Raw genomic sequence first — 17,966 nt, 5'->3', positions numbered from 1 at the left:
TCCAGTCCTCCAGTACCTCACCAGAGCACCACGAGTGCTCGTAAAGCCGTGCCAGGGGACTTGCAATGACCTTGGCCAGTTCCTTTAGAACTCTAGGGTGGAGATCATCCGGACCGGCTGACTTGAATACGTCCAACCCCTCCAGAAACTCCCTAACTAAATCCTCGCTAACCATGTTTTTCTGCAATTAAAATGAAACACCGCTATATAGACAGATATCAGTTGAATGCAGTGTTTTACTGGTATGTTTACAATTTTAAAGCAATGTGGCAACCTGCCAATGTCTCAATCAATATAACAAAGTCTAACTACCTATAATTTTTTTTTGGGGGGGGCCGGGAATTGAAAAAAAAGAGCTCCCCCCACCCTCTTTGCTCACCAGGACACTGGTCCAGCTGTGGCTACCACCCTGCTGCTTTCCGGTGCTGAGCAGCCCTGATATACTGTTGCCCCTCACTCCCAAGAGTCTCCTCCCCCCCGCCACCCCGTGTGGGAACAGGGGAGGTATAGGTACAGGCAATGCATGGGGGAGTGGAAAATATGTGCACACCCCATTTCTTCTCCTACACAGGGCATAGGGTTGCAGCCTGGCCAAACCAGCTCCGGGTAGGAGCCACCTCCGTGGCCCAGCAAATAGGACCTGGCACAGGACGGAGCGCAGTGCCACCATGGCTGCCAACATGAGGCGCAGCAGTAGCAGCAGCACAGAGTTGTGCCACCTGCTGCTGCTGGGCAGGCAAGGAGGTTCCTGCCTGGAGCTGGGTCCAGCCTGGCTGCAGCCCTGTACCCAGCTAGGGGCATGCAAATCTCAAGGGGCACATGCCACCCCACCCAACAGACTTACCTGGAGAGAGCTGATCTCCACCACACTGCCTGGCTGCTGTATGCACATGTACACACGCATGCACATGGCACCCCTTCTTCCCAGCAGCCCCTTACATACTGGACTCTGCCAGCCTGCAAGGGGAAACCCATGCTTTCCTACGGTTTTCTCCATTAAAGAAAAAAACCTGGAGTTTTTCCGTGGCAAATGGAAAACCCAGGTCGCTTGTTATAACATACTATGAAACCTTACCTCCATTAAGGTTTCCCTCAGATTTAACCTCTTTTCTATCAGTTGACCATGTTCCTTAAGAAATGTGCAGAGAAATAGACTGAGATTCTGAATGAAGTTCTGTTCGTCATCTTTTCCATTGGAGTATGCAAGCCGGATATTTGTATTTAAAGGAAGCATCTAATGGAACAGTGAAAAAGTACAAGTTTTAGAGTAAAATAATTAACATTCCTGCACATTTTGGACAGCTTCAGAAGTATTACTAATTTAGATGTAACCCTTCCCATTTGCAGCTCTCCAATTTCAATGTGTAAACCATAATAATTGTTCATGCAGAAAAACCACTAAGTTAGGGAATACGCAAGTATTTTTAAGTAGGCTTCGGGGGGGGGGGGGTTTGCCCCCCTCCCCTACAAAGAGACATGTATTTCTGGCATCCCCGCTCTTTCAGCTACCCTACATATGCTTTCCTGCTCCTTCCCATAACCCAAAACTCGTCTTAGACAGGGCAACTCCAGGTGCACAAATTCCTGTCGACAGAGAAATGTATGACTCTGTCTATAACGACTTAAAACTAGTTTCTAAGTTTACCATGTTCCTTAAGAAATGTGCAGAGAAACAGACTAAGATTCTCTTTTTTACAGCACCTTGGAGTAACTTAACTAGTTTAAGTTACTCAAAAGGCACTGTAAAAAAAAAAAAAGAAAAAGAAAAAGAAAAGAAAAAAAGTACGCCTCCCCATTTTGTCCTCCATTTAGCAATAGATGCATTAAAAGATGCAACACTGCCTAACTCTAGCCAGTCACTATAATGGCACATTGTTGTTACACTTGTATGGAAGATTCTCCAGGAAGTATAAATCCATTATTCTTTTACATATTTGTACAATGCCTAGCCTAAGCTAGAGCTACTATATAGGTGATACCACAATACAAGCAAAAATTAAATACAATTCCAATGTGTTAACTTTAAAGATTAATATCAAGACTTCCATTTCAGAGAGTGCAGGGTGGATTTGATTTAAATCATAATTTAAATCACCGGCCAGGAACCCTCGATTTAATCATTGATTTTTACAAAAAGTGCATTCTTGTTGTTTGATATCCTTTATTCATTTAATTTCTTGAAACTTTGCACCATCAGAGAGAGGCAAGAGCTTGACTCTGTACACAAAGTTGCAGACACACAAGAGGGCTGATCATGTCTATGCTCTCATCTCCACATACTGATGTTAACAATATCTCTGGAGAGACAAATTCACAGTTTAAGAACTAGAACTAAACATCAGAGATGTTTAATGGAATCTTCTAGGAAGAGCACTGAATCCCACTGGTTAGAGTGGTCTTCTTTAACCTTTACTAATCTATAGAGAAACCTCTGGGAACCCTGTAAGATTGGGTCCCTAATATAATCCATATCCTGCTGTCACCTATTTATAAAAAACTTTTCTGAAAAGGATACATGGATATATTGTCTCAAACAGTATAAAATTAGAAGTTATAATCCCTATTTCATGATATCTTTGAGCTTCAACATACCTTGGATTTAAAGCCATCTTTATATGTTTATTTGCTTTAATGTAGCTCAACAAAAAATATGATTAAAAACAAAAACACCCCAAACTTCTTTGGGAGGGATTTTAACTAATAATTTTTATTCACCCCGAGTGCAGCAGTGAACCTAATTTGTGTTTGCAAAAAAATTAAATCTGATGGTTCCAAAACCATTTTTGTTTTATAAACTTGAAACAAGTTTAGAAAACTAGAGCCTTGGGATAAGAAAGATGGTCAAATTAAAGTGTTTTGGCCAAGTTCAGCCAAATTAAATGGCAATATGATACAGTGATAAAACGGGTGCAGCAAGTTGCAAAAGTAGCCAAAATGCCCAATTTGGCATTCCCAAATTGGCTGTATAAAGCAGTTGAAATTTACTTGACCAAGCATTTTTAAAGCTATTTAGAATTAATATTTCTAATACAAGGATGAAAGAACAGATCACCAGTCAACTAAACAAAATAACTTCTAGAATACAGTGCAAAATAGAATTCTAAGCTCTCTCTCATACCTAAGTGGGTATAATTCTAATATTTTTAAAAACAAAGCTGTATCAGTGGCAGATGGGAGGGGTAGAAGGTAATGTTTTAAATAAATGTTAGCTCTGCAATTGAGGCATCTAAAAATATACATCCACTAGATGATGCAAATTAAGAATGGAAAAAATACAAAAAAATACCACAATAATCATTTCAGATATCCATACAATGGAAGATTTCTGAAATCTTCCATATAGCATGGAACTTGAAAAAAAATAAAGAAGGTTTCTCTTGCTCAGACAGTGAGGTGGATTTTGAGCACAAGTTTCTGACACCAGGATGTTCAACATACTACAGGTAGTCCAACTTACATTTTGAGTTGCAACGTTTTGCACTTAAAACGTTTATAAATTGACACCCTGTTTCAACTTTATAACGTCAGTTTCAACTTAACAACACTCGATACGATGCAACACTATGCCAGCAAACAAGTTCTCTGCATTACTCATCTCCCTGGAGAACATCTGTCCAAACTTCCTTGGACACTTTCTTTAAGCAGACAAGACTCCAGAAAAACCTGCAGCCAAGACTCCTGAGGAGACTCCCACCAAGAACCCTTCAAGAAGTCCAACCTAGAGCCCTTCAAAAAGTCCAGCAGTCAGCTCAAAGAAGTCCTTCCAAATCAATATGATTGCTATTTACAATATAAATACATTGATGTAGCTATATTACTAGTTTATTATTGATCAAGTACAACATTCTGTGGTATTTTTGGTGAAAATAGGGTATCGGGCCTTGCATCAGGAACCAATCCCCCATTTATTACATTGTCTCTTATAAGAAAATTCAGGAACCAATTGTGTCATAAGTCTGAGGACTGCCTGTACATCAGCTCTGGGAGAGCAGCAATACCTATATGCATAACATACATTTCAGAAGAACATACTACTTAATATGGAATGACTGCCTGAGACAACAGGTGGATAGGTTTCCATCAACACACAAAGGAACCTGGAAAAAGAATCTGGTCTATAGTCGCATCCAATTTTTTTGTACATTAGATCCTACACTGCATATGAGAATTATTTTTGGGACTAATTTCAGGGGAAGCACTAAACTTAAACTTAATGAAACTGGAAAAGGCTTCACAAAGCCTTAGACTGCAAGATGACAGTCACATCATCAGTAAAAAACTGAGAAAGACACTCCTCACCCAAGGAAACCAAGCCACCAGAAATCTATGGAACTTTCCCATTCCTTAGCCAATACTACTTGCAAACAAAAAACCCTTTCACAACATTCGAGAATGAAATGCTAACGAAAGTCGCAGCTCTTTTGCCCTAGAACCTTAGTACTAAAAGAGATTGTGCCATAATATACTATATCAGAATGGTGAAATGAAAGCTACATACAGATATTACTCAAACTGGAAAATTCTGATAACGGTCATGTTTCAGAAAAGAAACAATCAAAAGCTGTAAAGTTAAAAACTCACCCAAATAATACCTCAGTACGCAAGTGAATAGCCACAGAACTAAAATCCTGGAAGAAATTCTGATGCTGAAACAATGCACATCTTTAAAACAACCACACTGAGCATTTAGAAGTCAACTAAACTGATTTCCTTCCCACGGATAAATAAAATGAACCAAAGTGCAAGGTTGCCACCTTTAAGGCTAAGCTAGAAAGAACTAGACTTTTACTCATTTTCACCAACAACCACACTGAAGAATATAACTTAGAACACTCGAGAAGCACTTGTAGTTGTAAGTGCAGAAATGCATCATTCCAAAGAATGACTTAGTACAGACACATTGCTACAAAGTTCACAGGGGTGAGGCCAAATGTCATGTAGGTCTTGTACATTTACCAAAGCCATGTTCTTGAACTTTATAGGCAGACCACCCAAGTAAGCAGATTTCCTGGGTCACAGGCTGCTTGGAAAGCCTCCAATCAAGCCTTTACATTTTACAGGTTAAAAAGGCAAACTTGCATGGTGATCACATCAATTCTGAGAAAACTATGAGATTACTCTACAATATGAGATTCAAGAAATCTCTTCTTTAGAAGTAATTGCTAGTTACACACAAACATTAAAAACTGAAGTGATGGCTATTTTTGATGGCTTCTGATCTAATCACAAGAACTATTTTATAAACTCTAAATACAGAGTTTGTCTGATAGAAAGAACTAGCTCTATAACAAATACGTATTTGTAAGCTTAAGCTAGTCTTCCTCTAGAAGAGGGGCAGGCAATTATTTCAGGTGGAGGGCCACTTACCGAGTTTGGCAAGCCATCAAGAGCCGCATGACAGGCAGCCAGGGGCAGATTAATATTAATTTTCTACATTTTTTAGGGGCCCTGCAGGCTGCATTTTCCCCAAACCTGCTCTAGAAAGATGCTTTTGCTAAATATAATATAGTTAGAATTAAGTTCATTTTGTTTTATTAAAGCAAAAAGAAAAAAAAGTTACCTGTTTTAACTGCATCATGGTCAGTGTAAAGAGAGTTACGAACTGCTCCTCGTATTGGCTTACACTGACACCTGCAATCTCTGTGAGGCACTTCAAAGAGACATTTCGAAACATGGGAACATTTAAAAACTGTAAAAAAAAAAAAAAAAAAAGTTTTAAAGAAGGATTAGGGATAGCACGCAAACATTTATGTTGGGCATTTTATTTCTGGTACCCAAAGTTCTCATCTTACTTTCTAGTAGGCTTGTGTGAAGCAGAAAGTATTCAATTTGGCTGATTCAGAGGGGCAGTGGTTTGGATTTGGTAATCTGAATCACTGTCCTGATTCCATTTGGCCAATTCGGATTCAGAGATTTGGCTGCCGAATTGGGCCAAATCTCCTCTGAATTGAACAGGCAGTGGTGAGTGGGGACAACCCCCCCAATCCCAGGTGCCTCCCCATGGCTGCCCCACCTGGCCCCAGTGTCCTGGCACATAAAAAAAAACAACAACAACAAGAAGAAAAGAAAAGAAAAGCCCCACACTCATCAGCTGCAGCAATGGCAATCAGGGCCTCTGGGGGCTTGTAGCAGAGCCTCCCTCTACTCCCGCCTAGCACCCATGGGGCAGCTGTCACATCACACAAGTGCAGTGAGGCTCTGCAGGGCACCACGGGGCTCCACACACTCCGGGAGCTAGGGACACTTGGGCTGAGCACTGCCGGGCAGCTGCTGGAGCCACCCCAGCTCCAGGACAGTGCGTGGCATCCTGCCACACAGGTGCCAAGCAGGGGGCCCAATTCCTGCTGCCTTGGACTATATGGGGTCCTCTGCCACAAGCCCCCAATCACCACTGCTGCAGCCAGTGAGCGAAAGACACTGGGGCCAGGCAGGGGTCCCCCATGGTCTCCTCTCCCTCCCTCCAGCCCCCCCTGCCCCCTACTTACAGGTATGGAGCCTGGTTCCCGCTCCTTGTGGTGGCAAGCAGGGACCACCCAAATCTCTGAACTGATGTGGAGCTTGATTAAATTTGGATTTGGAGATTCGGCCCCCGAATCAGGCCCAAATTTCCTTCAAATCAAATAAGCTACCACAGCTTCACAGCCCTACTTTCTAATAGCAGTCACTTTTTAAAAGAGTGATTACCTTGTATATTAATGTGCTGATTAACTTGGTCTCAAATATGTATCCCAATGGAATCCAGTTAAGGAACCGTAATAAAGTCTCCAAAGTTGCATGAACAAGGGGAGCATTTTGAGAATTTTCCTGTAACAGAACCATATGTAAAGTAACACTGTCTTTAAAAGAAATAAAGATAATTAAGGTTTTCATGAAAAAGTTAGTAGCATTAGACTTACCATCACGAATTGACACAGCTGAAATATCTGTGAGAACTCATTGCACATACTAAAAAACAAACAAAAACATATATATTAAATACTGATGTAATCACCATATTAAGTGAATGACACATCCACTTCAAAAAGATGCATCGGCAATAATCCAGAGAAGTTGCCATGAAATTTATCAGATTAATAACCAATTTCTCATATGCAAATTCAGTTTACATATTACAGGGATATTGTACCCTCTACTCGCTGCTTTTTTAAAATGGCAATATTTAATGTAGAAGCTTAAGAACATAAGAATACATTCAACTGCAGTATATAAGCAGCCTTGAGAGAGGCAGTAAACATTCCATCTGATCTCAAAAGCAAATGCAGTATAAGTATGTATTTAACGGGAAAACTGTAGTTATATCAACTCTTCAGCAGCAATAACTGAACTGTTAAGCTAATTTACATTAAAAATTACCAGGAAAAAAAATTACAAAATGTTTTGCTTACCTATCTTTCAAATGCTTAGCTTTTACTTGAGTTATCTGTCCACTGGAGAAATCAAACACTTCTTCACTCAACAGTTTAAGGATCACCATATTGTTTTGGCAAAGACTCTCACTTGTTCTGCTTGCCCCTACAATATCACTTATAAATGTTGGCCAGTGTTTGGGCCATTCCTGTTTCAGAATCTGAAAATCAAAACAGTGTAGTGGGTATGGCTTTCTTCCTAAATAGCTGCTTGCACAAAATGAATTATTTATTTTGGTCAAATTGGTAATTTTTCTAAATTCTCATAAAAAATAAAAATAGAACTGAACTAGAACATACCTGAACAAGAATCATATTCAGTTTTCCAATATATACTTTCTCTTTCTGGAAGAAAGACAGGTAGAGTTAGGTTATCAGTAATGCTTCCCCACCCCTACCCCCACAGGAATTCACTTACTTCTACACATGTTGGGTCAGATGAGGTCTTGATAATTAAGCCAACAACATACTTTTTTATTCCTGTAAAGAGGTAAAAATTATGTTTTCAACCCACCTGATATTGGATTACCTGGAAATACCTGATTCCAAGCATTAAGCAAAGGGTCTCCAAGGAATATGTATATGAAGCTTTAAAATAGTCCAATGCACATGTGTACAAATGAAAAATAAAGTCTCAAACATTCTGAACTCTCCAAAGTTTGTTAGTAACTTATAATTGTTTTGATGTTTCAAGTAATGAAGTGTACCTAGATTGTAATTCTTGATATTACACCAATGAAAATGGTAAATAAGTAGCAACTGGAATTGGAGTTTCTCATATTTTCGATGTATTTAGTGTTCTCTAACCCAAACCTATCTCTATGACTGACTGCGCCTAAAAGCTCTGCAACCTTCTGAAAGCAACAGCCATAGAGACTACTGATAATTGAAAGAAAACATACCCATGGTAGAAACTATGAAAACCCTTAGTATACCACCATGTTTCAGGGATGGAGTCTAACAGTAACAATTAAAACTGCCTTGCATAGTAATTTGTAAACTCCCAAGTATACTTTTATCCCTCATCAGACACCCTTTTAAAAAAAGTGCACAACTATATTCCTATACCTTCAGCAAAGTTGACATTAAAAACTGGAGATTCATAGTGTAGACAGGAGTCCTTTTTAACCACCTTCTTGATTAAACAGATATTTCAACAGGTTTGACTTAATATAGTGGTAAAAATGGGCTTATCTTTTTTTAAGGCTGCTATTAATTTTAACATCAGCTCAGCTCAAATGCTGGGAATGTTTCTGTACATTTTTGCCCAGAAACTGAAGGTTCAAATATCATGCAGTACTCTCAACTAATCTTGTTTGCCCACATTAAAAACTCATTAAAACTAGTGAAACAATGATAAAAAAAAAAGATAACTAAATTATATTAAATCACTTCCAATACTGGTTTCCCTCGATTTATGCATTCCCAGAGAACAGCACATAAACCAAACCCATTTTACAATGTAACAAACAGAGATAGGTTCCCATGGTGGTGAGGGAGGGAAGCTGGAATTCGGGAAGGGGGAGGGGTGCTGCTCCTGGGGCTGCACAAGGCAGCAAAGCAGAGGGAACAGAGTGACACTCACCCCAGCCCCAGCTGGGAGCAGCCAGCACCAGCAGCCTGCAGCCACTGGGCTGAGCTGTGCAGCGCCTGTCCCCCCACACCTAGACTCTGCTTGTCTGCACTCACCTCTGCTCCTAAGCTGCCCCATGCCCTTGTGTAGGCAGCGGGTGTTGGCTGCTCCCAGGGCCACTCTAAAACAGACTGAGGTGAGTGCAGACAAGCAGAGGCTCAGGCAGCATGAGGCATGGCATTCACTCCAGCCTGTGCTGGAGCCGCCCTGGGAGCAGCCAACATCAGTTGCCTGCACCAGAGCAGAGCACAGCCCAGGACCAGTGGTGAGTACGGACAAGCGGAGCACAGGCACGCGGGGACAAACAAACATGGTGCAGCCCAGCAGCTGCTGCAGCTGGAACTGGAGTGAGTGGGACCACGTTGCTTTCCCCTCCCTGTACAAGCTTACCTGCTTTTTGTTGTTATTGGTTTCTGTTTTTGTTTTTTTTGTTGGGGGGGGGTGAGGGGGGAAGAGAAAGAGAAGGAAATTTATGCTGATCACATAAGAGCAAATTTACCTTGCATTTAATGAATTATACGTCTAAATATGCTCATCGCACAAGAGCAAATTCACAAATAAAGAACCTGCATAAATCAAGGAAAACCTGTATACAATATTCCTGGGGCAAGATTTAAGAATATAGTATTTTGTACTCCTTCCTTCCTTTGCAGATTTTAAACAAGGATTTGGTCAAAAACACTCATTTTCAATTGTGTCATAAAAAGTACTCAAAAGTAGTAACAAAAACATGATAGCCATGGCAGATATCAAAGGGCAAGTTTGCAAATAAGTTGTGATAATGAACCTAGCCTACTCTTCCCTCCACATAGAGCTACCCAACTTCAAGGGAAGTTCCACATGCAGAGGGCACGGTACTGAACTGTTAACATTATTAACGCTCCAGTTTTTTGCAACAGATTAACAAATATTTATCAGGGATTAGCGTCAGAGGGAGGTTCTAGCTGTGACAGTCCAGGAAGTGGTATCACCTGAAGAAAATATGCCCTACATTTGAAAGCTCGTCTAAATCTATGCTAACGATGAAGCTGGCCCAAAAGAAGATAAATTGCCCATAAAAATCCTTGCCTCTCACCAGAGGTTAGAAACTTAAAAATGCATAAGAAATTGCTTGTAGCAGGGCTCTGCTGGTGAGGGAAACCCCCCCAAAAACCCTCAGAATATACCAAGTATTTTAAAAAACAAGCCATTGTAATTTAACTCAAAACTCCCTAACATCTGAATGCACCACACTATGAAATGAATGCACACATTTTTGCTATTTAACATTTCATATAAGACAGCACATAAATTCAAGTTTCTTTCCTACCATCAGAAAAATTCATTTTACAAAATCTAGAAAGTTGGTTATAGCAAGAAGATTAACATTTCAGCTTGACCGTGAAAGCTGCTAGGTATGGCATTAAAAACACGGGACACGTACACTCCGATTCTAACCCCCCTATTAAACAGGAGTAAACATTTTTAGTAACGGGAATAACAGTCGCAGATATCAGCCTCTCAGGTGGTCAAAATGCTACTGATACATTAACATTTCAATCACCAAATATACAAGCTTTTTTGCACTTGGCGCACTAATGCACCTTCAACCCTCAAGACCATTTGTAAGAGTGAGACGACAGAATTAAGGCTCCGCGCCCTTTCAATTCAAGTCTGCTAAAAAGGGAGCTCAACAGTCTGTGCTGCAGACAACAGTGAACCATGAATTTAAAAAGGTCACCACCTTTTTTCCCCACAAACACTACTTGGCCAATCATAACTGCTGTTTATAGACCTCTATCTAGTGACCTAGAAGTCACATTTCTTTATGCTTGACAGGAGTAAATTTTTCCAGTTTCCCAAAGCTTTATTTGGGGTGGAAATATCCATTCCTTCTACAGCTATTAGAATAATAGCCTAATGTTAATTTTTAAAGAGCATTATGTAATTCCCACTCCACACTTCAACAAGCGAAGTCCTAGAGTATATTTCTAAATAAAAGGATATACAGCTGTTCCACCTTTAGCCTTTTATAAAGTTTACAAAGTTTACACTGGACAACAACAGCAACTGGAGTAACTCAAGGAAACTGCAAAGTCACTCTATGACAAGTTTGAACCTGCTTAATTGACTGCATTCTCCAGGGCTCCAAAAGAAATGCTTGCAAAGCTTCTTAATGCTCTGAAGACATTAAAAGTTGTTTAGCCTTTTTCCTCCAGAATGAGGCAAGAGTAGGGTGCACACAAAGGGCTGAAGGGCAAAGCATGCCTTTTAATCAACATGTTGGTTAGCGCTGGCCTTGGATACCAATCCCAGCATTATCTGAAGGCACTGGGTTCATTCATTTGCTCCCTCAAAGGCCAAATGTAAAAACTTCTAGACTTAGAAGACATTTCTTTCTTTTCTTCTACAGTGCTGGGTTTTACCCACAGTCCACAGATGTCCCTCACCAGGAAAGCTTAAACTATATCCTGCCAGGGGTGGGGGTTAATAGAGAGTAAGGAAACACTAACAGGGATGAAATCAACAGTTTGAGGTTTGCTTGTTTTAACCCAAGGCCTTCAAAGACACTTAAACAGACTTCTATTACTCCATCTAAATACCAGTTGTCCAGCCATGTAAAAGCCAAAAGTGGCATTTACACAGTTTATTATCTGTGCAGTAAGCTGTACATTGGCTGGATAGGTATGTGGTTATGTATACTGAGCTTATACAAGTTATAAAACTGTACCTGCGGGGAAAAAAAAAAAACCTGAGTGAGCAGATGGGTCAGTGAGATAATGCTGCTCTGGAAGGTTGCAGGCTTTGGGTTCTAGCCAGATCCTTGCCTCCAATGAAGCAGAAACTTTACCACCACCACCTTCTGCACTACTCATGCAATGAATACTAAATACAAGGTGCAGTGGCTCAGCTAAACGCCATCATCTAGGGCAACTTTTAGACTGCTCCACCCTGGAGAGGTAAGAATTCTGGAAGAAAAGCTGTTTGAGGGGTGACCCAGACTAAACAACCAGCAAAATGGCAAAACTTGTGGCAAGGACAGAGCACTACTCAATTTTCCTGAATTTTGTAGTCATCTTTAACTAAATTAAGAGAAGGAAGAGTTTTTCAGGACTTCTGCACTTGTCCACTGCTTTTTCAAAAAAAGCACATTTCAGGCTGTAAGACCATTAAGATAAGTACCATATTTGTGGCTCTGAACTACAATGCTTGCTGAACCTCTACCTCCATGAGGACAAACTTAAAAAAGTGCAGGCAGATCCTCAGATAAGATACAGGGCAGGGCAGGGCAGGGACAGGACAGAGCCACGGCTCATGGGGAGGTGGCTCTCGCTGCTGCTTTCTGCTTGATCAGGAGCCGCTGGCCCAGAACTTGCTCAGTGGCTACCACTGCTTGTCTGGGAGGGGGGCAGGGCCTGTGGCCTGGGATCTGTGGGGCAGGAAGAACCCTGTGCAGCCCTGGCCCCAGCCCCTTTCCCCCAACCATGCCCACCCGGACGAGCACCAGATCAGCAGCTCCCAGGCAGCAGTGGGAGATCTCTCCCCGCTCCCAACACCCTCCTGACAAGCTGCAGCTCTATCCCACGCCCACCCCGCCAGGCAGCGCTGGCCTCAATCCCTGCCCAGCCCCACTCCTCCCTCACCATGGGGGCCTTGATCTGCTCCCTACTTCTTCCCTCCCCTTCTACCACACAAGACTTACCAGTTGCACACAGCTCTCCAAGCTGCTGGGCTGTGCTACTCACTGCCTAGGTGCTGCACTGTGGCTGAGCACACAGGCATTTATCAGCCAATTATCAGCCCCATCAGGCCGATTTCCGCTACAATCAACCTTCTTTATATTGGTGTTGATCCAATAAATCGGACCAATGTACCAGTGTACCTCTAGCTACTTTTATAGTATCCAGACCTCACTAAACTAATAGCTTGGTGTTGAACTAACCCCTTCCAATTTCACAGCATGTTATATAACCTCTTCATTTTCAAATGAAACCAGAGAAAAAGGTTTCCCTTCCATAATGGACTGCTTAAATAAGTGCTCACCATAAAAGGCACTCTACTAGTCCATTGAGAAGAATAGAATTTCATATTTCAAGATCAATAATGTGCCTATTAATGCAACAAGAATAAAGCCCATGTCTTTCTGGACAAAACTTTCCCTATTTTATAATGGGAAAACCCTTTAAAGACCATGCCTTCATATAATTTAGGGTCATTCTGTGCATCCATTATTTAACCAAAATAAATGCATGTAGTGGTATAAACACCAGTTTATAATATTAATCAATCTTATACATAAGGGATGCACAACATGGGATTTTTGTTCTCAGTGGGCATGCCTACATGCGCATTAATGCACCATAATGATGGTGCATTTAGTTTAGTACCTGTAATAACAGGTACTAATTAGATGTGCCATAAATTGGTGCTACTGTACATTTGTTCAGCACATGCTTTAAGTTACACTAATATGCAGCAGAGTAATTCTACTGCTCATCAGCACAGCATAATTAGTTTACTGTGCCATTAGCATCTCATGTAGACACACCCGTAAAGTATCAGAATGCTTCCCCAGCAATTACTGATGGATGTACATTAAAGTTTTCCCCAAGTTATTAAGGGGTGTTCACTCAAGACTATGCCCTTTTAGACATTAGTACACTAAAGCCACTAGATGGACCAAATCATATTGTTAGTGACAACACTGAAACTAGCACTGATAAATTCTTTTATAAAATTTTCAAGCCCCTTCCTCTGCAAGGTAGCTCAATGCATGAGCTAGGAAAAAAACCTAGTCCATTTTCATTCTTCACACTGCAATCTATTCCCTTTCAAAGTCAGCAGCATCACCTTGTAGACTAGTAATAGGGAGCTAGGCAGGGCAAGACTTTCTCCTGAGGTAACGCACAGAAACAGCATGTCATAAAGGGGTAAGCTAGACATGTGCCTTTTTACTGCACACAGCAGAATTACTAGCCACACACCTGGCCTTTTTAAAGCTACTTAAGAGTTCTTTATTCTGTACCTGTTCACCCAGGTGACTTAAATTTTTACTTGTTTCCAGTCAACTAATTAAAAAATTGCCATCTTGTATAGGGTTTTGCCATAACTGAACTTTCTTATAAATCTTTTAGAAATTAAAAGCACGTGCATGTTTTATCTGGCCTGCTCCCAACAGTTATTCTGCATAAGTGATCGTGATGCTTACTCATTTTAAAAATAAAGTACACTTGAGAAAAGCCATCTAAACAAGTGCTGCACATTAAAATGAAACTGCAATGTAACATTACACCTTTCAAATGACTAACAGGACTGTAAACTGAGAATTCAAAACATAATAAACAGCAGAGATTCACACCAAAACGACAGGCCTCCATAAAACCAGAAAAGTCTGCATCTGGACCTTCAAACTGAAAGCAAAAGGTCCCAAGGAAGTTCTAGTGGTCCAGGACACTACTACATCAAGGAATCACCACTACCAAGAAGCACGGCTATTCTGAGGGTCCATTTGGAATTATGCCCTTACATAATGAAAGCCAAAAACAAATATTCCACAAAAATTAGAGTTGGAGCTTTTCAGCAATATACAACATTGGGTAAGCTTGCCATAAACCTTAAGTTTATTGGTAACAGTTCAAACAAACGTTCCCTGCCATTCAGAAATATCTGGCACGCTCAGTTTACAACTTGGATCCTTATCTATTGTACATTTGGTACTGGTTGCAAAAAAAAAAAAAATCAAGATAAATACTTTAAGTGTTGTAAAGGCATACTGCAGCATTACCACGATTTGATTGTGAAAGATAAGTACCAAATAGTTTATTAGTGAATGCTGAGTTTAAGCCACACTTGAGTATGGATACATCCCATAAATCCCCACACTATATTCTATTTCTCTCCAGGTAAAAGTTTTGTCATCTAGCCTGTTGCCCCTCCGTGCTTAATTCCTCAAGCAAAAAAAAAAGGCCAGATCAAGATTGGAGAAGAACAGCAGCTCTCTTCTGTCAACCCCCAGCTAATGCCATTATTCCTAAAGACCAAGATAATGAATATGGAGCAACAAAGAAAATAAATACATCAGACAGCAGATTCTGCACTCTCTCACAGGGCTGAAACCAGAAGATGGTCTAAAGCCATATTTTAGGAAGTCTATTTACCTACTCCTTCCTTCATATACAGAATAAGCAGAACAAATTAGAAGCAGGTATCCCTACTTATCCCCATAACATTATCTTCACAAGTGACAGCATGGTTTGGAAGAAAATTTAGAAGCCAGGCAAAAGCAAGAGAAATGGTATAGCTTAGTTTTCTTGCTGCTTCAGATTCAATCATTAGAGCTCTCTGACTTAAAAACAAAACAAAAACACAACAAACACCTAATCCTAACATCAGACCCTGATTTCTCAACACATGTAATGAAGAATTCAACTAAACAGGGAGGGCAAAATTGCATTTTAGACTCAAGTATTGTCTATTATTACAACATTCAAGAAAAAAGTATGGATCCAGGCTTATGCACTCAACTTCAGTACAGGCTTTCAAGATGGAAAATGTATTTTACATGCAACTACCTGCTATATCTGACCATCTTGTTATCTTCTGAGCCAGTTACCTTAAGCTGGTCACACTTGTAAAATTAAAGGCCACTGCCACCTCCCATTTTACTCCTTTCCCTTAGGGCAGGTTGGCTCCCAACTCTGGGACATGACCCAAATCAGGGCCAGAGGGGGCCCACCCCTCCAACCTGCAGGGCTCCCCAGTGCACGGTCTGTGCAGCTCTCATCACCACTGCCCCCTGTGATCCTGTCCCAGACTCTGGCACTGCCGGGCATGAGTGAGTCAGCAGCGGGGGTCGCGACCTGGATTTAGGGTTGCAGTAAAAAATATATTGGTAGCCACTGCCTGAGGGGCACAAATGTCACTGACTTATTAACTTTTCTCAACTGCAGCCCCAAAGCATTCCATGACCAACTCCAGTAGGAAGAGATCAGTGAGAAGCAAACACCTAGATCAACTACCAAATCAGGGGTGGGCAATTATCTGGGGGTGGAGGGCCACTTAAACAATTTCCATGAGCTGTTGGTATGTAGGCTGTGTCTCCATGGAGACTGGCTGGGGACCCCTGTAGGCAGGGTATGCTTCGCCAGACAGATGGGATGGGGCTGCAGGTGGACAAGAGGGATGGGCAGCCAGGGTCAGGGATTACAGAGCAGTGAAAATGCAGGGCCAAGAGCTGAACCAATGCAGAGCTGCAATCCACTGCCTGCATGTCCCTGCAACAGATGCCAGTTCCACAGGTAAGGATGCGTGGAGAACATATCATAGCTCTGCCTGGGCCCTGTGCCATTGCCGCCCCATGATCTCAATCCCAGCTCCAGCCTGCTCCCAGATGCCACTTCCTGCCCACCCATAGCCTCATCCCAAGTGCCAGGCCAAGCACACTGTCCAGAGGTCCTGGGCCCAGTCTCCACGCAGACTCCATGTACCAGCTCAGTCCATCCAGCATCCCCAGCAATGGGTACAGGGTTGACTGGCATTGGCAGCCAGGCAGTAAGCCGCTGCTGCAGGGCCTGCCAGGAAGCCAGATTCAGCTGCCACAACATCTCCACCCTGCACCAGGAGATGGCAGGACCAGCCACACACACACTATGGCCTGGGCTGCCCCATAACTCCTGGGCCAGGTGGGACCAAGGCACCCATTGCTGGCTAGATAAAATCCCTTAGTGGGCCAGATCCAGCCCACAGCCTATATATTTTGTCTACCCCTGAACCAAATGCTGCAGGTGAGAAGAGCATGGACAATCCTGCACACAACAACTAGTTAATATCTGCCACTAAATCCTTAACTATAAATATGCATATAAAAAAGAGAAATTGATGATGACCTGTAGAGTTTGTCTCCTATTCCACAGATTTAGTTGAGGCCCCATTTGGTCCCCATTATCCAAGCAGCAGCAAGGTGGTTTTGCTCCCTGTTGCTGCTGCAACTAGTAAAATACAGGCAAGAGAGAGTGCTCCTACTTGTATCAGGTTTATCAGGAGATTTTGGACAGTTTTGCATGGTTACCGCAGTGGCGCCACTAACACCTTAAAAAGGATGGAGTGTTCCTCCTGCCTACATCAGGTTCATCTTGCTGAAGCTACTTTCCAGTCTAGCCCCAAACTATCCTCTGGAGTGCCATTAAAATTCAGGGAAATCTTGAATCAAAATAGTTGAGAATCACTGTCCTGTACCAACTAGCAAGTAGAAAAGCTTCAGGTACACAATACAGCAGGAATTAGCAAAGGGTAGTAATGATCTCCACTTCATCAGATAGTATAAAATTACAACAACTACTGTAGTTTGTTTAAAATGTGTTGCAGATTAAGTGGGGGAGAGGCAAAATGACTGTTTAAGTTGTTCAAGTATATACAACCAGGCTCCTATTTCTGTGGCAGCTTGAGTGGTCTCAGACTTCCTACTACTCCATGGCAAGCTGAAAGATCTTGGCTTAGCATTACATGTACTGTGACTGGCACTTGCTAAAGGGTAAGTTTTTCCTAACTTCACTGGTGTGTTACTTAAGAAACAGCAAGACAACCCCAGGTTTACTTAATTTCAATCCCCACCCCATTATGGCAGCTATTTCTACTATTTAAAGATGAACTTTTGTGCTCAGTCAAAAGAGAATGACAATTTCAACATGCACTCTGAAATCCTTTTACCTTTCAGGAATTCTTTTCTTAAGCTCCAATACAAAATTGATACGATTTTGCAAAAACACAATTAAAAAAAGCCGTTTCACTCTATCCACTTGTCCCTACTGCCTACTCACTGTAAAAATGGAAAAGGTGTTTGTGATGACATGGTAGGGAAAAATGAGGCCTGGTCAACAAGTTCAAAAAGAGAAAATAAATTAAGAATCTGCCCCATTGCAAATCTTAAATTGGACATCTTTTACTCAAGT

General features: G+C 41.5%; 1 protein-coding gene across 2 annotated transcripts in view; it reads right to left on the bottom strand.

Annotated features, from left to right (window-relative positions):
- XPO1 (exportin 1) overlaps positions 1-17,966 on the bottom strand; it is a 60,719-nt gene that overhangs the window by 26,849 nt on the left and 15,904 nt on the right. For both annotated transcript variants that reach the window (XM_019549210.1, XM_019549211.1), the window contains 7 exons: positions 7,825-7,886; positions 7,707-7,751; positions 7,386-7,567; positions 6,897-6,945; positions 6,685-6,804; positions 5,561-5,689; positions 1,076-1,234 (listed from right to left, as the gene is read on the bottom strand). In XM_019549210.1, the coding sequence (XP_019404755.1) occupies positions 1,076-1,234; positions 5,561-5,689; positions 6,685-6,804; positions 6,897-6,945; positions 7,386-7,567; positions 7,707-7,751; positions 7,825-7,886 (746 nt within the window). The remainder of the gene's footprint in view (positions 1-1,075; positions 1,235-5,560; positions 5,690-6,684; positions 6,805-6,896; positions 6,946-7,385; positions 7,568-7,706; positions 7,752-7,824; positions 7,887-17,966) is intronic.

This window comes from Crocodylus porosus, unplaced genomic scaffold (genome assembly GCF_001723895.1).
Source record: "Crocodylus porosus isolate Cpor-Errol unplaced genomic scaffold, CroPor_comp1, whole genome shotgun sequence".
NCBI classification, from domain to species: Eukaryota; Metazoa; Chordata; order Crocodylia; family Crocodylidae; genus Crocodylus; species Crocodylus porosus.
This window is presented reverse-complemented; position numbering and strand designations above follow the sequence as displayed.